The 18,100-nt window shown below is 43.6% G+C and overlaps 1 protein-coding gene across 16 annotated transcripts in view; it reads right to left on the reverse strand.

Moving 5' to 3' along the window:
- NDST2 (N-deacetylase and N-sulfotransferase 2) overlaps positions 1 to 18,100 on the reverse strand; it is a 136,117-nt gene that overhangs the window by 14,164 nt on the left and 103,853 nt on the right. For all 16 annotated transcript variants that reach the window (XM_086901070.1, XM_086901076.1, XM_086901075.1 and 13 more), the window contains 5 exons: positions 10,368 to 11,760; positions 3,190 to 3,277; positions 2,856 to 3,010; positions 1,177 to 1,362; positions 651 to 779 (listed from right to left, as the gene is read on the reverse strand). In XM_086901070.1, the coding sequence (XP_086757196.1) occupies positions 651 to 779; positions 1,177 to 1,362; positions 2,856 to 3,010; positions 3,190 to 3,277; positions 10,368 to 11,360 (1,551 nt within the window). In that variant the 5' untranslated portion in view covers positions 11,361 to 11,760. The remainder of the gene's footprint in view (positions 1 to 650; positions 780 to 1,176; positions 1,363 to 2,855; positions 3,011 to 3,189; positions 3,278 to 10,367; positions 11,761 to 18,100) is intronic.

The raw sequence follows: 18,100 nt of genomic DNA on the forward strand, positions 1-18,100 counted from the left end.
CATCCACGGCTCTGAGAAGGGACTGCAGGGTGTTGAAGGTACGACATTTGCTTAGTGACTTAACAGAATTGTCAAGTATTGAAAGAAAAGGCAATACCTTCATTAGACCCATATCTCACAAAAAAGCATGAGTGTAACAGCTATATCACAAAAACAGGACACAGAAATAATTTCAAGTAAAATACTGAAAGAAAGGGGAGAACACTTCATAAAGAAAGCCCAGCAAAAGCAATTATTGTGAACAAAACTCATCAGTAAGCCAAGGGAGAAGCCAGCAGGCAGTAGATGTGCATGGAACAGAAGGAGCCAAGGCACATCTCACTTGTGATTCATGAAGACAGAGCACACCCTGTGCTGTGGCCCATGGTCAGCATGTCACCCTGGCTGGTTTCTGTCTGCTCAGTGCTGCACCTCTCAACACACTCAATCCTGCTGCTCCCTTGGCAGTGTGTAAAGCAAAGCACCATTAACAAGCAAGTAATTCCTTGGCCCTCCATTTCACATCTCCTTAGCAAAACACTGGAGATACCCACACTGTGATTGGGTGACACTGAATCTCCAACAAATCTAGGACTAGATCTAGTCCTTTCCCATATCAGGCACATAAGCTGGGACAGCTGTGCATAAATTCCCCTTTCAGATGAACTTACTGGGTTCAGAAGCACCGTCAGGAAGAGCTCACCACCACGAATGCTCTTGTCCAACTCCTTGGAGCCACCAGGATATTCATTATAGAAGATAGTGTGAGTAAAAAGACCACAGGTCTGTCGAGGCAAAACCTGGCAATATCAGAAAAAGTCAAAGTTAGATAAGAGGCAGATGCAGCAGGATCTGTGTGAGAATGAGTCAGTGCAGCACTTTATGGATCAATATAAAGCATATGGGGTGTAAGTGACATAGGTGCAGAGGACTCTTGCTACTCCTTTCAACCACTTAACTCATCACTGCTAACAAGCCACTGGGATTTCAGCTTAGTCTTGACAGGCTTTATTTTGCTCTCCAATCAGTACTCACCCCAGAATTGTTCTGAGAAACACAGAACCAGCTTTAGCCAAGTATTTTTTCTTTGCCTCACTTAATGATCTAGGAAACACTGGTGATATTAAGATTAATGTCTCTGATGCAGGTCATGAGAAGACCTGTCCTGGGCAGGCAAGTGGCCACTGCTGTGCTCACCATGATTCCATTATGGATGAATCCACGCCGGTACCGTGCAGGCCGTAGGTGTGGGTATTCCTCTGTGCTCGTTACTTGGATGCTCCAAACAGATTTCCATGCCTCATAGAGTTGTGTGTGAACAGGATAAACCCCAGAATGATGGGGGGCTACAGCATAGCCCAAGTCTGTGGGAATCCCATGCTCCTGGAAGCAGAATACACAGCTTGATAATTTGGTATTTAACTAATAGCCTTAAGAATCACATTCAGCAACAGCATCCAAGTTGGAGCAAGATGACAGAGGACCATGAAAATTCTCTGGAATGGGAAACCTGAAATACTGCTTGTACTTCTTGTTTTGTGCATCTGTAGAAATATAAGGGCAATTCTGTACCAACAAGGATATTCAGCACTGGTAACAGCCGCTGTAAGAATGGTCATGTAACTTGCAGCTGTGACAGATCAGATTAATTCAGAACCCTCAGGTCAGGCTCCCTGGTTACTACAAACTAATCAATGCTGTTTAGTGACACATCTCACTCCCACAATGCCCAGATGTGAGTCATTAGAGAAGGAAAACAAAATTCCCTTAACTGATATAGAGAAAAGGAAGATGACTGGGATTTGTATTGTCTCTAGCAATTCAAATAAAAGCAGACATGGAGCATGAGACTATTGTGGGTGAAGATATGGAGCCTGGAGCTACATTAAAATGACTTCTGAATTTCTTGGTTTTTAATTCCACTGTATGGTTCTGGTAACAACATCAATGATGACAGCTCTGCCCTGGTGGTGCATGATAAAACCAGAGCCCCCAAATGAAGCAATAACCTTCTCTGACTGCTAGCCTGTTTTATGTTAAATATGTGTAATTGTGTTCTGTGCTTTGTCTCTCTTTGCAAAAGACTGCACTGTTATTTAACCAGGAAAAGGAGGAGCCTAAATTGTTTCTATAATGCTGTGACTGTGCTCTGCATTCAAGATCATTCCTAATCTATGTGTCACAGGAACACAAGACAGCAGCCTGTTATTCCCAAGGGGATTACCATCAAAAGACCCAACTAGAGGTGAAGAGGACATTTCTTTTCAGCGATGTATTCATGTATGCTATATTCAACTCTGAGCTGTAAGAACCAAACAGACATTGTTCTATCAATGCAGGATGTTCAAGGCTTCCCCCTCCTCTGCCAAAACTCAGAGAATTTCCTCTGTGCTTCCTAGATAAGTAATTTCCTTCAACATTGTCTGGAAGGCCAGAGGAGCGGCTGTTAGGAGACGGAGCATTTTATACTACCAACCAGGTAGCTTCTTACAGAACCACACTGAATAAGGATGGGAAAGGAAATGCTTTCTCACTGCCAGAGTTTGTAAATTAATTGCATTTGGATTGTAATGCTACAAGTTCACACCTCAGGAAACAAGAGCTTTGGGATTTGCACCCTGGAATGCAGCAGAGCTGCCTGGGGCCATGCAGGTGCTGGGAAACATTTCCCATAGAACAGGCAAGCATGTGAATGGTGTTTCTTGCCTCAAGACAGCAGAAGCCACACATCAATTGAACTTCCAGAACTGCCTTGCTTAAATGCAGCTGAATTTCTAGACTAGTATTTGGGTTCAGTGGGGGTACAAAAAGCTATTCCAGGAGAAAAATATTTAAGGATTAGCACTGTAAAGTAAATAAGCTGCAATGCTGCTTACCACAGCAAACTGCTTGTTGAGCTTCATCTGCTCAGCCAACACAGTGACATTGTGGAAAAGATGAGGCTGCATGTGACTCCACATGTGAGGGAACCACCAGAACTCCTTCCTGTGCTTGAGCAGCATGTCATCCCCTTCATCTTCCTCATCTGTACCTACAGAAAGCAGAAAAGGAAGTGCAAAATCAAAGAGCAGAAGAGGGGCTCAACGCTTAAAAGCAGTGGCTAATTCCCTTCCAACAGAGTCAGGCTCTCTCTACTGCATTACACAGGACACACATCCCAATGTGGGGGCTGTATGCAGGTGCTGGGACAAAGGAGTGTCAGGGGCTTACCTGTGTGGTAGAATTTCCCTGAGAAGCCCAGGTTGAAGGTGAAATTTGGGACTAAAGTTCTCAGCTTATTCTGGGTGCTCAGTAAAGCCTGTATGAATAAAAAGAAAAGGAAATGTTCATATTCATACTTTTTCCTCTGTAACATGTCTGTGTGTTCTGCTGCTGCCCAGTTGAGTCTGAAGAGGTACACTAGAGCTGGGGCTTAGGCATTGTTTCCCTTGGAGTGGAGCAGAGCAGGTAAGTGCTCCTCATACACAGACTTAACTTGAAGTAGCTCTGCTGCACTAAATGACGCCACTTTAAAACCACAGTCAGATCATGCTCTCCACTTCAATGTAAGGGACCCAGAGTGTCTGTGCTAAGGCAAAAGGACAATAAATCTCACTTGAAAGCAACAGATTTCTTTATAGGTTCAGCCTCAATGCTCCCTTCCTCACCCATGTTTGGCTGGGATTTTGCTAATGAAACTCTGCCCCTTCTCAGTCTATGTGCTAATGAAAAGGAGGATGTGGCAGCCTATGGCACACAGATGATGGAAAAGAAGTCAATAATATCATGAACAGTAAGAGATCCAAAGGGAGGGGGCTTTAATTTGGAGAGGAAAGGTGGATTCTCAGAACTACCCATGCAATGAGTCCTGCCACAGCAGAGAGGTACCCCTGACTTTGTTTTCCCTTGAAAGTGCCAAAATTTTGTAGCAGAAAAAGTTTCCTGGATTCTGGGAAGAAAATCTGGGAAAGCCAACATTCACAATCCTCACATCTCCTACAGGTTCTCCCGTGCTCTCCTGTGATTACTTTAATGTCCAAAGTAATTGCTTTAACCAAAGGGAAGGTGCCTTGTGCCACCAGCCTCAGGGTCCAGCAGTGTACAGAGTAAGACAGCACACAGACTTGACAGAAAAAAACCAAACCAAAAAACAAACCCCAGGGGCTCAGTGTGTCACAGACAAGTAAGACAGAAACTAATTCTAGTAAAATTTCTTCTGCTGGAAAATGATAAAAAGAGAGAAGCCGTGAGATGAACACTGCCACTACCTGTGTGCTTTGGGGAAATGTCACTGCTGTATCTCCTTGTGGGAGAATGCTCAATCAAACAGGGAGTGGCAGGAGGGCTGTTGGCAGGTGACAGACACGGTCTTGTCTGGGCTATTTAGATTTTAATAGCTTTTCTCAGGAAGGATCCCTGGCTGCACCAAGGTGAAGGTGATGACCTCTCAACAGCAGACTTTGGCTGGATGTAATCACACAGGAAACATGGAATATACCTCTGGGGAAAGCACACAGACCTATCAAACTGTGTAGGGAAGATGGACAGATCTTCCTGCACAAGCTGCCCTTCCCCAGCCCCAAGGAGCACAAAACAGCACTGCAAGGTGCTCTCACACATAACTCACACTCCATAGGCACTGTTTGGCTGCACCACTCCCTCAGCAGTGAATCTGCACTCACAGACTCATTCCATGGAGGTGCCTTGACACCAACCTCTTATGGACAACCTGACAAATCACTGCTGTCACTGATATATCAAACCAGTGCTAACCAAACACTGGTCATCACAATAATTTTAAAATGGCTTCTATAATTCACTTCAATCACCCATTCACCTCAAACATATGCAGAGCAGTTTCATACTCAAGGCAGGCAGCCCATGACCATGGCAAGGTGGGAAGACACAGATTACATGTGCAGTGCTACAAGACACTCTCAATGCTCTCTGTGAAGGAACCAAGCTTTCAGACATTTCCCTACAGACACATTTCATTGCCTGCTCCTCATTCCCACATCCACACAACACCAAAGTGACACCAAATGCTGCCTGGGACAAATTTCAAAGATTTCAGCTTTTCTATGGCCACTTGCCTACCACATCTTTACCTCAGTCCTCACCCAAGAGCAGTAATTTGATAAATGCAAGGCATGTGACATCTCCAGAACCTACCACAAACACAGGCAGTGCTTTTAAAAAGTGACATGCCAGCAACACTAGTGGCTGAAGCCTCCTTTGCAGTACAAGATCCAGAACAGGCAGTGGGAGGTCAAGTTCTCTTTATGTAGCCCAGCCAACACTGGGACTCACCCCACACATCAGGGAGCACAGACTAAGAGCTTTACATCTCCCCTCAGAAGCGTCTGTCTGTCCAGATGATGGGTACAACATCACTTCAAATTTGGGACCAGCACCTTGAACACATGACCCAGTAACTCAGACAGGGAAGTGCCACTTTCTTTTCTTTCTCCAGAGCTGTCCCAAGCCCCAACATTTCCCTCTGCTGCCCTGAAAGGCACATCCGGTTCCCCAGGCTTGGGTAGGAAAGTGGTGGGAGGAAAGACAGCGGTTAAGAGGCTTAGCATTCCTCTGCACAGAAAGAGATTTAAAGCCTGGCTGGGGTTACCATGACAACACATCTGTCTGATAATAAATCCCAAAAAGCTCTGCTCCAGCAGGCTGCAATCCTTTGTGTCTGGGGAGGAACCAGGGAGGAACTACGGGAGCCACAGAAATTCAGAGACTACAGAGTCCTATGAAGTCCTGCTTTCCTGGCAGGTTTATTGTTAATCATGTGCCATCCCTCTGCTGATGCTGGGTCCTTGTCACTGTCACAGCTGTAAGGTGGCACAGCACAGGTCTGAAGAAATGTCTCCCCTGAAAACAATAAAGGGGACTAAAGTGACAATATCTGGACATTTGTTTCAACACATTATGCATTCTGTGTTCCCTGTTCCACACTGGTTCCAAGACGTCAGAAAGCTGTAGTAAGGTGCAATAATGCAGGTGTGGGAACAGGCTGGAAGATGGCACTTCTGTCTGCACTGTCTTTCACAAAGTAAGATGAATATGATAGTACTAATCATATCTTAACAGGTGACTCAAGTGGCATTTCATTTGTATCCATAACATGCTCTGAGACTCTTTAACAAAAGGCAATCAAGAAATGAGGAGCAGGCTCCCCCTTAAGAGAGAAAACAGGCAGCCAGATGTGAACAGATCTTCATGTGCATATTTAAGAAGTTTAAGTTGCTCACATGGTATGAGAAAGGGCTATCATTTTAGCTACCCCCCACCTCTAAAAGGTAGACTTCATATTCCTAGAAAACTGCCCTTCAATCCATCCAAGTATCTCCTTTTATATTTTTGGGCTCTTTTTATATTTTATTATCTTTTATTTCAAAAAGCCTTCCAAGATACAAACCTGCCAACTAACTAGCTAGGAAGGCCCCTGTCCCAGCTACGCTCCCTGCTGGAAGCTCTGCAGGGCTCACCCCAGCAAGGCACTGATGGGGTCTCCAAAGAGATTCCCAGCACTGGCCACAGGAATTCTTAAGCCACGTCAAGGCAGGACCCGCTACACGCTTGTCACAGTCTGTCAGAGCATTCACTGCCATGCACAACCTGGATTTTCGGAGGCCCTAAGTACTTAACTGTGGTAGCCATGCTGCAGGCCCAAGTGACAGAAAATCACATTCCAAGGCACATTTCTGGACACAATGGTAAAAATGTCTAAGCTACTCTCTGATGTTCAATGCCCATCATTTTAAAAAAGGCTTTTTAATAATACCAAATTATGATAAATATTTACTTCTAAGCAAACGTTAGGGGAAAGCCATTTAAAATTGTGCCTTTTGTTGCAGTACATTAAAAATCTGTATCTCACTGGCAGATCTGCAAAGATTTCCTCAACAGTCACTCCAAGCTCTTGATGCCATCCAGGGAAAATAAAAACTCTACTTATTCTAGGAGTGAGGAAGAAATCAGGGAAAGCCACAGCACTCTGACTTTATTGAGAGCTTTTTTAGGACCTAATCCTTTTCTAAGATAACAGGGTGTCCTTGGCATTGGAGTAATAATATAGTGCTAAATCTTAATGCAACTCTACTTTTTAAGCTACAAAATTTTTTAACTTCCAGAAGTGTTTGCAGAGAATTTAGGTATTCCATACGAACCCTAAACATTATCTGTTTCAGCTCCCTCTAATAAGAGGCAAAAGAAAAGGGGGAAATAAGGCCGAGAGTTAGATGCTGGGAAAAGAGAAAAACATGACTCCAAGAAAATAGTACATGACCAAACAAAGAGAAAAAGATGATAAAAAATGGAGAAAGAAAGCTGAGTGCTTTTGCAGCCTCTTCTCAATGCTCATGCAAACCATACTAGGAACATGTGGCAGAAACACTGTCTTGGCAGATACTGCCCCAGGCAGCGTGTTCTTGAGAGGAGTTCCTGCTGTTTTCTTACCACCCACTAGTGGCACTGGCAGAGCTCAAAACAACACTGGCAAAAAAGAAAGCTCTCGTGGTACTGGTATGTCTACCTCCCCTGAAGTGTTAGAATCAGGGAATTAAAAAGTGTTGAGTACTTTAACTGCAAGTAAGATTGTTCTCTACAACTCAAAGGCAAGAGCTGGCTGACAGTCACCCTTGCTAGGTTCTCTTCTGCACCCCCACAATTCATAATCCAAAATTAAATTACTGCCCTTGATTTTCACTTAGCTTGCTCTCAGACTCACTTGCAATGATTGCTCACTATTTATGCCCTTGCAGAGATTATCAGCAAAAGAGGCAAAACCTCATCTACTTAATCTTCTTTCCTCATACCTAAGGATGACCAGAAAGGATCACAAAAGCCAGATCCTTTTGCATTAGAAACGGCTTGTCTTTGTTGGCCAGTTCCATGGAGGTTTGGTAAATTCCAAGGATTATGATTTTAGAAGAGGCTGAATGTGGAATAAATTGAAAAGAGAAGGGATTCTCTGAGATTTTGCTTTGTTAATTATGTGCAGCTCAAATCTCTGGTAAACTCTACAAAGGAAAAACATTTTCTTTGTGCAACTTCCAACTGTTCCACGTCTATTGAGGGACTGCAAGCTCCTGCTGCAGCCCTTCAGCAGAAACAGGAGCTCAAGGGTTATCATCTTTAAAGTAAAAGCAAGCACAATTCCTTTTTTTTTCTTGTTAAAGAAGAAAGCTATTCAGCTTTCCTTTAAGCATCACAAATAAAAACATTTATCTTGTGTAAGACACATACCATAGGCATGCATTTGATCAAATTATATTCAGTGCTTTCTTTCAATAGTCATTTTGTCTGGGAAGGTCTCTGAACGTGGACCTGCATATGGCAAAGAGGCTCACTGGGACAGCAGAGTCAATTTTATACCTTCACACAACATCCAGTCTTCAAACCACTACCCTGACCACTGTAATCTAAGCTTTGAGATAAGGAGCTGTGTGTCGAGATATCAGCCCTGAAACAGAGCTTTCATATAAAAGGCCAAAGAAAATGCCAGCTGTTCTGTTACTGTTATATCCCCTTCTCTCCCCACGGTGAGAGACTATCAACAAATCCATGTAGTTATTTCTCGCTTTTAAAAAATAAAAATTCATTAACCTCGCATGGCTCTGCAATCAGAGCTTCTTTTAAATGAATAAATCTGGGTTTTATCTGCTTTGCCTGAGATTCTCTGCTTACTGATCACAGATTATTCCTCCATTTCACCCTGTTAAAACCCAAACAAAGCATCTTTTGGAATAATCTTGTCTGTGTTTGTTTCTAACATTAGTAGAGCAGCCTTTGTTCCCAGGAGCTTTGGCCACCTATCCTGTCTTCCCACATGGGTCTGTAACCTGCACAAACACTACAGAGGTGAGAATCTCTGCTGGTTTGGACTAGTGGGTGTAGAGCCTGCTCATGACCAAGATAAGATTGTGATTCTTCACAAAAGAAGAAAAAAAGAAGCTCTTTCAGAACATTTCAGCACTTCAAAAACACAGGGACACTACAGTGAAATGAAGAAAATGTTAGCATTTTCCTTGAAGAAATACTACACATACAACATAAAATCTTCAAGTCCTAAAGCTTTGGAGATGAGCTAAGACATACCCTGCATGGATGCATAAAACATGTAGAAAAGGTGGTAAGAGTCCTAGGGAAGTCCTACGTGGAAGAGGACTCTTGGGAATATTCAATAGACACGGTTCAGGTAAGGGGCCAAACTTGTACAACAGTATTCTTCTTACACCGTTGCCTCAAATATTTTGTGCCTTGAATGTAAATTTAAAGGGTGCTTCACCTTGAAGTTGTTTTGGAAACATGCTAAAGCAGTTGCTGTCACACACTTACCATTACCATGGCTGGTACTGTCCAGGACTCACCTGAGGGCAAGTTCTGAATGGGAATCCAAAGTATGTACCTATGAACAACCTCAGCACACCTGAGAAACAGGCAGTGCACCTGCCTCAATGGCTACAAACCACAACTGATGGGCGAGATACAAAGGGCTCTTGGCTCCATGAAGCATCATATGCACATGGATCACAGACTTAGCAGAACACTTTATCACGTTCTTTCAAGGTCACAGAGAATCAGAAGGAGCACTTAAACCTGTTAGCTTTTCCCAACTTATTTTTATCTTTGCCTGTCTTAGTTCCCTCTCCTCCACAAAGTATGTCTCTTACCCATAACCTTTCCTAATAGGTCACTGCATTATTCCAGGAACTGCCAAGGAAAGCAAACCACAAAGTTGGCATCTCTCTTTCTCAATCATGAGGCCACAGAGATGGTTCTCATGAAGGCTTGGTCTGATCATGTTTCTCTGGTGAATTTGCTGATATTCCCTGCTCAGGGATGAGGGTTGCTGGTGGCAGACATGAGAAGAATGCAAAGGGTAAGAGAAAACCCTTCCTTTCCCAATTTAGTTGCGTGCTGAAAAGCTAGATGGCTAAAATATAGGCTACATCAGTTTGGATGGCCTGGCCTACACTTTTGCAATATAATATATACAGCTTATACATATCACTAGTAATAATAATAATAATAGTAATACATTCTTCTGTTCTAACAAAACTTGCCTTTTCCTTTTGAACAGCAGAATTTACAGCTACGAATAGGTTGGCATAAGAAACTTGCATATACTTGTTCCTTACATTAAAGAGGAGACAGGATAGACTACCACAGGCATCTTCCTCTTTAACTGAGAGAGGCCAACTCCTAAAGTGCACCATTTAAACCTGCAAATGTTGAGAGCATCACACATGGTGCCTCAGCATCTTTGCAGGCTATTTCTCTGTATGACTGCAGCAATCAATGTTTTCCCTCAAATTAAATGCCACCTTGACTTTCCTGGTATACCACACACACACAAAATCTGTCTAGAACTTCCGGAGGTATCTACTCTAGCATTTTACCTCTACATCAGACACTTTCATGCGAGTGCCCTCTTTTCCCACAAATATATCATCGATGTCAACAAGGATATAGCGATCAAGCGTGAGACAGAGGCGTTTGCCAGTCAAGTAGGCAATGGCATCCACGAAAATGAGTTTGTGCAGCCAAAAATTGAGGTTATTGCCGAAGAGAACCCGCTGGATCCCATCATGCAGACCCAGGTCCTGCATCACTGTGGCATGTAACGCTTTGTGAGTGGCCAGGTGAGGAATGGACTCCGAGGATTTTGTGCTGGCCAACAGCACTGGCTCATAGGTGCTGTGGTTTGATTGAAACACAGTCCAGTCATCACCAGGCAGAGGACCCTGCTCCACCTCGTTAGCCCGGGTGACATAGAGCAGCGGAGCACTAGGATTGATGTGATAGTCCCGCAGCCCCAAGTTGGAATGTAGGAAAAGGGGGAAACCCTTGAGCTGTGCACTGAGCAGGCTGTTCTCATTAGCTTTGAAAAAGCCTATAATTCCCACTCCATACTCTACACAGTATTTGTCTAGCAGCTCTCGGTTCCAAGCATCTAGATTCACATATTTAAGGATGTTCTCATAGATAATTAGAGCATAGCGTCCTCTATCTTTGTCAGTCAGGGTGGGCATATCCCCTTTGCCAGGGGCGATCTCTGTCCTGTATTTAAAGCGGCTGGATTCCAGGATGGCCACTATTTCCTGCCCCAGCTGGGAGTAAATGCTTTCCACAAAGACGAGCACCACGGGGTCTGTGCGCGAGGTGTCCACAGATTTCGTGAGCCTCCAGCTGGCTTGCGGTGGGATCAGAATGCGGTGCTGGTTGCTGCAGTCACTGAAAGGCAGGGGTGGTGGCTCCTTGATTTTGGGACTGTTAGTGACGTAATAAGCCAGGATGCACATGGAGATGAGGCTGAAGGCAATGAGCAGCAGGATCAATCTGTGGAGCTCCAGCTGTCGCACGTGCCGCACCACTTTCCACAGCTGAATCATGGTGAGGCGGGCGGCTCACCCCCTCCTCACACTCTGGACCCACGTCGCGCTAGGAATCTCCAGTGCCGCCGTGGCAGTACCCAGCAGCAGCTCACAAAAGAAGTGCAGCTGCAGAGAGAGAAAAAGCTAAAGCAAACAGCTACAAGGTGAGACTCCCAGAGATCTGCCATTTATCTCAGGTAACCATGGCCCTCAATTCCCATCGCTTTTTTGTGTGCTTCCTCGGGCTCCTCTCCTCTCCCTCAGAAGTCTTTGGAGGAGCAAGGTTTCCAGAATCTCGTCTCCAACAGCAAATCAGTCTGTCATTCTGTGCACAAGCAGTTTCAGCTCAGCCTTCCCAGGTGTCCTGTTTCTCATTTAGCTATTTCACATTCACATCATGGCAGCTTCTCTTTGCATCCTGCAATTTAAAAAGAAAAAGTAAATTCTCAGTATGACTTCAGTATTTAACTGGCTTGAGATGAAATGGCAGGACTAGCAGGTGACAGGTGGGCAGCATCACTCGCCCATCAGCAGGTCTGTTCCCTGGGAAGTGTCACATCCCATTTGTGTGGGAGCTTGACAGAACAACCACAGTGGCCTTTGGAAGAAAGGTCCCGACAGTGCACAGCAACTCAACATTCCCCTTGGGTGAGATTCTCACACACTACAGCAAGCAGAGCCAAGTACCTGGCCTTCCCCCAGCCTTCTGCAAGCCACTGAACAAAAAACACAAAACCATTTTATTCTAGCCTATATTTCAAAGCTAACAAGAGGAGGAGAGAGCACTTTCTGCAAGGCTGCCCCATTTGTCCTGGGAACTCACTTTCTTCCAGAGGTCTCAAAATACAGCTCTGGAGCAGCATCATTCCTCAGGCAGAGGGCGGGGGGCACAGGCTCCCACGCACACTTTAATGGTTGCCAACTGATTCAGTGGCAGTTGGAGATGAAACATCTCCTGAAACCTTCATCGCCTTCTCTCATACGCCACTGAAGAACATGAAGCCAGTTTTAAATCACCAGCAGCACGACACAAACTTGGGTTGGTCTCAAATACATGAAAGCCTCTTGTTACGAAGCTCTCTCACCTCCTGCTTTGTGTTCATGGCAGCAGACTATTTCACCATATGTTGTTATTTTTCCAGGAAAAAACACCAAACAAAGCCAACAAATACCAAATAATCCAAAACAAACACCAGAGAAACTAACTAAATTTCTCCTTGGTTTAAAAAGAAAGTAAAACTCACAGAGGAGTCTTCTCTCCCTTACCAGCAGTGTGACTTACCCACAGCAATACCCTGATGCCTTACCTGGGATATGAGCACATTTTTGGGGCACACCTACTGTCTCCCCCAGAACAATGCAAGAATACCCCCAATGCCAGACATTGCTCACTAAGTCAGTCATGCTCATGATGAGCTCTGTGTAAAAATTAAAACACATTTATTCTTTAAAAAGCCTTTTTAGTCACCCCCCCCAACTCCTGCAGATGTGCTCCACCACATACAGACCCTCTAACCACCTGCTCAACTGGCACAACTTGCAACAGAAGGCACAAAAAAGCAATAGCAAATAATACTAATGGAAGTGATCTTCATCTTTTCTCCATTCCTCTCATTTTTAAGCTTTTCTGTTGCTACCATTCTGATAAAACAAAGAATATGAGACTAGTTTGTCTATGAGTTTAAAGCATGCATAAGGTTTCTTTCTATAATAAAGCCAGGGGTTTCTAACAGTTAGCTCCAGCAGGAAAGGAACTACTTGTGAGACAGATGCTTATTTTGTAATGTGTATTACTAGACAGAAAAAAAAATCCTTCTGAGTCAGGGAAACTATCAGCTCATAGATCAGGCCAAAAGTCCCACTCTAAAGACTCCCACCAGGCTGTTTTCCAAACTGTTGGTGCATCTTGAAGCAGAGACAAAAACCACAAAGAGATTTTATATGAAGAGATGTAATACTGCTAACTTTATGACAGCAGACAGAAGAGAGTCAGAGTGCTGTTTACACAAGCCTTACGATGATCATTAAGTATTATCTCAAACAAGTCTGCTAGAAGCCCAGCAGAGCAGGGACTGGTTTGTGTAGTGCACAATGAAACCTTAGCCCTGATGAGGCTTTCAGAATAGCTGTAGACCGTCAGTGTAAGTATATCACACAAATAATTTTCCACTGGAGAAACTGAGACACAGCAAAACTTATTGAAGGTTGCACTGCAACACAGCAGATGGATCAGGATTTTTAGTAGAATTATTCCTGTTCCCGAGATACCAGATGGATTTGGTCTCCATTCTCAAATGCCCCTCTGTAATGACAGAGCTGGCTTTTGAAATTCACCTCAGTCAGCAACAATAAGATGTGTTTTCTTCATCACAGACAACTGATAATCTTTCAGTTTTGTCTCTACATACTATTAATTTTTTACTGGAAAAAGGGACAGAGGAGAGAAAGTGAGAAATAACTATAAAAAGATGTGAAAAACAGAAGTTGTATAGATTTTTCTTGCTACTGATTTTGAATAGATGATTCCCTAGACAGAGCATAGAACATCTCGAGTCCCTGTAATACACCAGGAATTCCAGTGTATCAGCACAGTACCCAAAAACACATGCCACCTTCCAAAAGCAACCAGGAAAATAGCCTTTCCACCCCCACAACAAGCCCTTCCCATCGCACTGACTCTGCAAGGAAGACCCCAATGTTACCACCTTCCTGCTTGGCATTACAGCTCCAAAGCTGCAGAGAGGCAGAATTCAGCAGGCCAGAGAGAGGTAAAAAAGAAACATACAAAAAAATTCTATATCTTTTTTATGAGATTAATTCCTTGTAAGACAGTAATACACAGCTCCATGCATATCACAATGCTACATATATGAGAAATGATCTTCATACTACTCCTGTGCAACAAATTCATTCTGAACACTTCACTCAGATTCCAATAATAGTCAATTTTGTTGGAGAAACCTGAGAATTCTAAGTTATTACCTTCCCAAATAACTCACTTCCTTTTGCTTTTCAATCCCACTAAATAAAATAGAAAAATAAAACCTATTTTGGATTTAAAGATTCACTATCTTAACAAATATTAGACATAAAGTTGTTTTTGCAGTAGAAAATAATGTGAAGAGGAACTCTGGAGTCCAAATATTACTTCTATGAATTTCCAAACAAGTGTTTCTGGGGTAGAATTTGTAATCTAAACACCAGGCCAATAGTAAGAAAATCAAGATGTTAACTTATGCAAAAGCCTGGCAAGGTTCTACTTTTACAATTCTTTATCCCCAAAGCATCAACATGGAAAACACTTTTCTTCCCTGGGTGCACTCATTAATTTCTCCAGCTTAATTTTTACTTTTGAACTGACTCTGTTTTGTAAAGAACTGTAGTTTCAGTTTCCCAGTTATCAGTTTAAAGATGCAAATCACAGGACAACTGGATTATTCTGTAGAATAAGAATGAAACCAGAGTTTAAGCTAGGCTGCCACACCTGCAGTGCCCAGCTGAGGGGCACTAGGGAGAAGAACCCCCTTTGCTGGGCACTTCTGAATCACAGCAGTGTTTTGATAACAATGATTCCATTCAAGCCTCTAGCGAAGCTCCCAAACAAGCCCCCATTTGTTACATGGGTGAGCTCAAAAAAACAAATTTAAAAAAAAAAGGCCTGTATCAGATTGCTGCTCAAGAATCTGTCAGCTCCCATCTCTTTAACAAGGCTTCACAGCCAGAGGGCATGCCAGCTGGCACGGGATTCATTTCTTTCTTTGGGGACTGCATCAGCTGGTTTAGGTTCAAACGAAAAGAGAAAAAAAAAGCAACAAACAAATAAACTGAACAAAATTTATATTAAAAGGCAAGAGAACTGTCAGAAACCAGTCATACCAGAAAAGTTGAGAAATATCTATACTGGAGAAAGAAAAGAAAAAAAAGAATTACAGTGTAAATTATTCCCTCTTAAAGGAAAAGGAAATACCTGTGTCCTCTTTTGACATCAAACTCCTGGGAATCTAGCACCACAAAAAAAACAGGTTTCTAGATAAATTGAGGTCCAGTCTGAAATCCTGCCTTTGTGTGAATTGTGGGATATGGCAGTCAGAGTGCACAGCAAGAATGAAGTGTTCAGAGGTCCAAGGACACAGGCTCAGCAGGCACCCGTCCTGCCAGAAAAGCATCTCTAGATCAGAGAGCATCACAGCTGTAAGGTCAGCTATCCCACAGATCACCAGCATTAAGACAAGGGCTTCATCAAACTTAGATGTTCTGTTTCCTAATGATACACAGTGTTAATGTGAAACATAAACTGCTTTGTGAATTATCAGCTGCTAAGCCACATGGCAAATGATGTGATATGAAAGCAAGATAACAAGTCCAACCCTGTGGTTTTAACATCTGATCTCCAGATATTTCCAGTGCTTGGAAATGATTATGTGAGATCAGTACAAACACTCAGGACCAGCACTTATCCAAAACCACTGACCAGAATGTAAGTATTTGGGGCTGCTGGTACATTCTTGCCAAGGCACATGGAAGATACTGGGTATCATCTGACAGACACCTTTATCAAGAACTGTCACTGCATTCCTTCCTAGCTGAGCTACAGAAGGTCTTACCACCCAAACCCCAGTGTCACCAGTACACATCCCCAGCCCTTTTCATTATTCATAATATAATCTCTCCATCTGGAATGCACAGCAGCAAGATCTTGCCTTTGTCCACAATAGCTCTATTTCAGAGGCCTTTCTCCTGCACTTCCTGTGAGATGGTTGTTGCCTTGGGCCCTAGGGAGACTCCAGTAATTGAGTTACACAGTAATCAGAGAAGGAATCTGATTGATTTTCCAACCCATTCCACTTTAATGGTGTCATCATGACACAGAATTCCTCATTAGTCTGCTCCATTCTGAGATACCACAGCCCCTCTCTTTGTCTGTGGTGGTATCTGTGTGCCAGGCCTCCAGGTACAGCCCCTCTCTCACAAAGATGGGGAACTTGTTAAGTAGTGGCAACAAAACACAGCAAGCCACACAGCAAAAGAATTAGTAGAAAGCTCAGGAGAATGAATGCTGCTTTTATTTCACATGTTGGGTAAAAAAAATACTGTGGAAATTACAGCCACACTGCAATGAAATTGCCATGTTCATTTTTGGGCTTTGGCCACGTGTTTCAGCTAACATCCACTGCCAGTCGAATCCTGCCATGAGAGACTGCCTAAGGAATACAAAATTCAGATCAAAGAGGCAAGAAACACTAATGGTGCCCATGCTGCTCTGACAGACAGGGCTGCAGCCTCCAGCCAGCTCTGTGTTTTGCTTGGGCAAGTCCCCATGCAGGGGACTCAGTACAGACCCGTGCTGAGCCAGAAAGCTGCCAGCTGGCCAGCAGGCTTCAAATGTGCCAGGCTGATATAAGAGAGGACCTGTGCAATGAAGTAATAATTACTTTAATTCTTTTATTATCACCCCTAGACAGGTATGCAACGTCACATCATCTGCAAAAGCAACAAACTGCTATTAAACAGATCTACATGCTCCACTCATCCCAGACTGGTGGAAACCCAACTCCAGCCTTGAATTTACCCTTGTGCCAGTGCAGCGAAGTCTAAAGACAACACGAAGGCAGAGATCTCACAGAGACTGGCTCCAGGCCAGCTTTGCAGAGGGCTGCACAGAGATCCCATAACTCCTGCAAGGTACTTGGTGTGTGGATACATGATGGATACCTTTGTTTGCAGCACACCTTTGTTCTCTTGCTCTTTTATATTACAAGAAAATAAACAATATGTTTACTCCTTCCCATGCCAGTAGACAGAAGTATGGCCCAGCACTGCCTGTTAGCAACATGAACCAATACAGTACCCTGAAAACAAAAAGGTCCTCCTCATAAAAGCTTCTGGGAAATCTGGTTTTCAGCCTCCTGCCTTCTCCCCATCATAATATACTCAATGCTTAGGGTCATTACAACTGACCTGACTCATTTTCCAAAGCATGGGAATTTCAAACTTTTACACTGAGATATTCCCTCAAGTTAAATGTCAGAAGCACAAGCCTCAACAAGTTTCACAACCTCAGCATAGGACAAATTTGGGAAGGGAAAACAGTTTGTTGTCCTGTATTTTCAGCCCACTTAGGGAGCAGATCTGCACATAAGGAACCTGAAGAATCGTTTAAAAATCCAACAAATAAAATTTCAGCCTTCAGCAGTTACTGATGCTGCTTGATAAAAATAATACCTAGCTTGGCAGCTGCACACCTCTGCTGAAATGAAAAGGAAAGACCACAGGTATTGTAGCAGTGGAAGTGCTCACACAAGTCAGAGCTTTCTACCAGCTGAGGGGATGTAACTGCTCTGGGAACGCACAGGTCTCTGTAATGCAACTGCTTATAGGAGAGAAAGGAGACACTTTTCTCAGAGATAACTGAAGGGACATTTCCTTTCCTTCATTTCATGTGGTACTGAGCCTTTAAAATCTAGGGATCAGGCCCCCACAAAAATAGCAGTTTCCTTCTGGCCATACTTTTCCTTCTGTTTTGTGCCTTTCCTGACACACAGGTCTGTGCCCGCTCTGACCCCAACCCTTTTCCCACACCAGAGGATAATGAGACAGCAGCTCCTCTCTGCACCCCAGCACACGGAGCTGTGGGACAGAGCCAGAGACAGTGCAGGCTAGAGCCTTGCAACACAAAGGCAATCCCCCCCAGGTGGAAAGTGAATTCTTCTGTCACCCCAAAGGGAGGGAATACACCATCTTCAACTTCCTCCTTTCAC

Source organism: Cyanistes caeruleus, chromosome 8 (assembly GCF_971803275.1).
Source record: "Cyanistes caeruleus chromosome 8, bCyaCae1.hap1.1, whole genome shotgun sequence".
Classification (NCBI taxonomy): Eukaryota; Metazoa; Chordata; class Aves; order Passeriformes; family Paridae; genus Cyanistes; species Cyanistes caeruleus.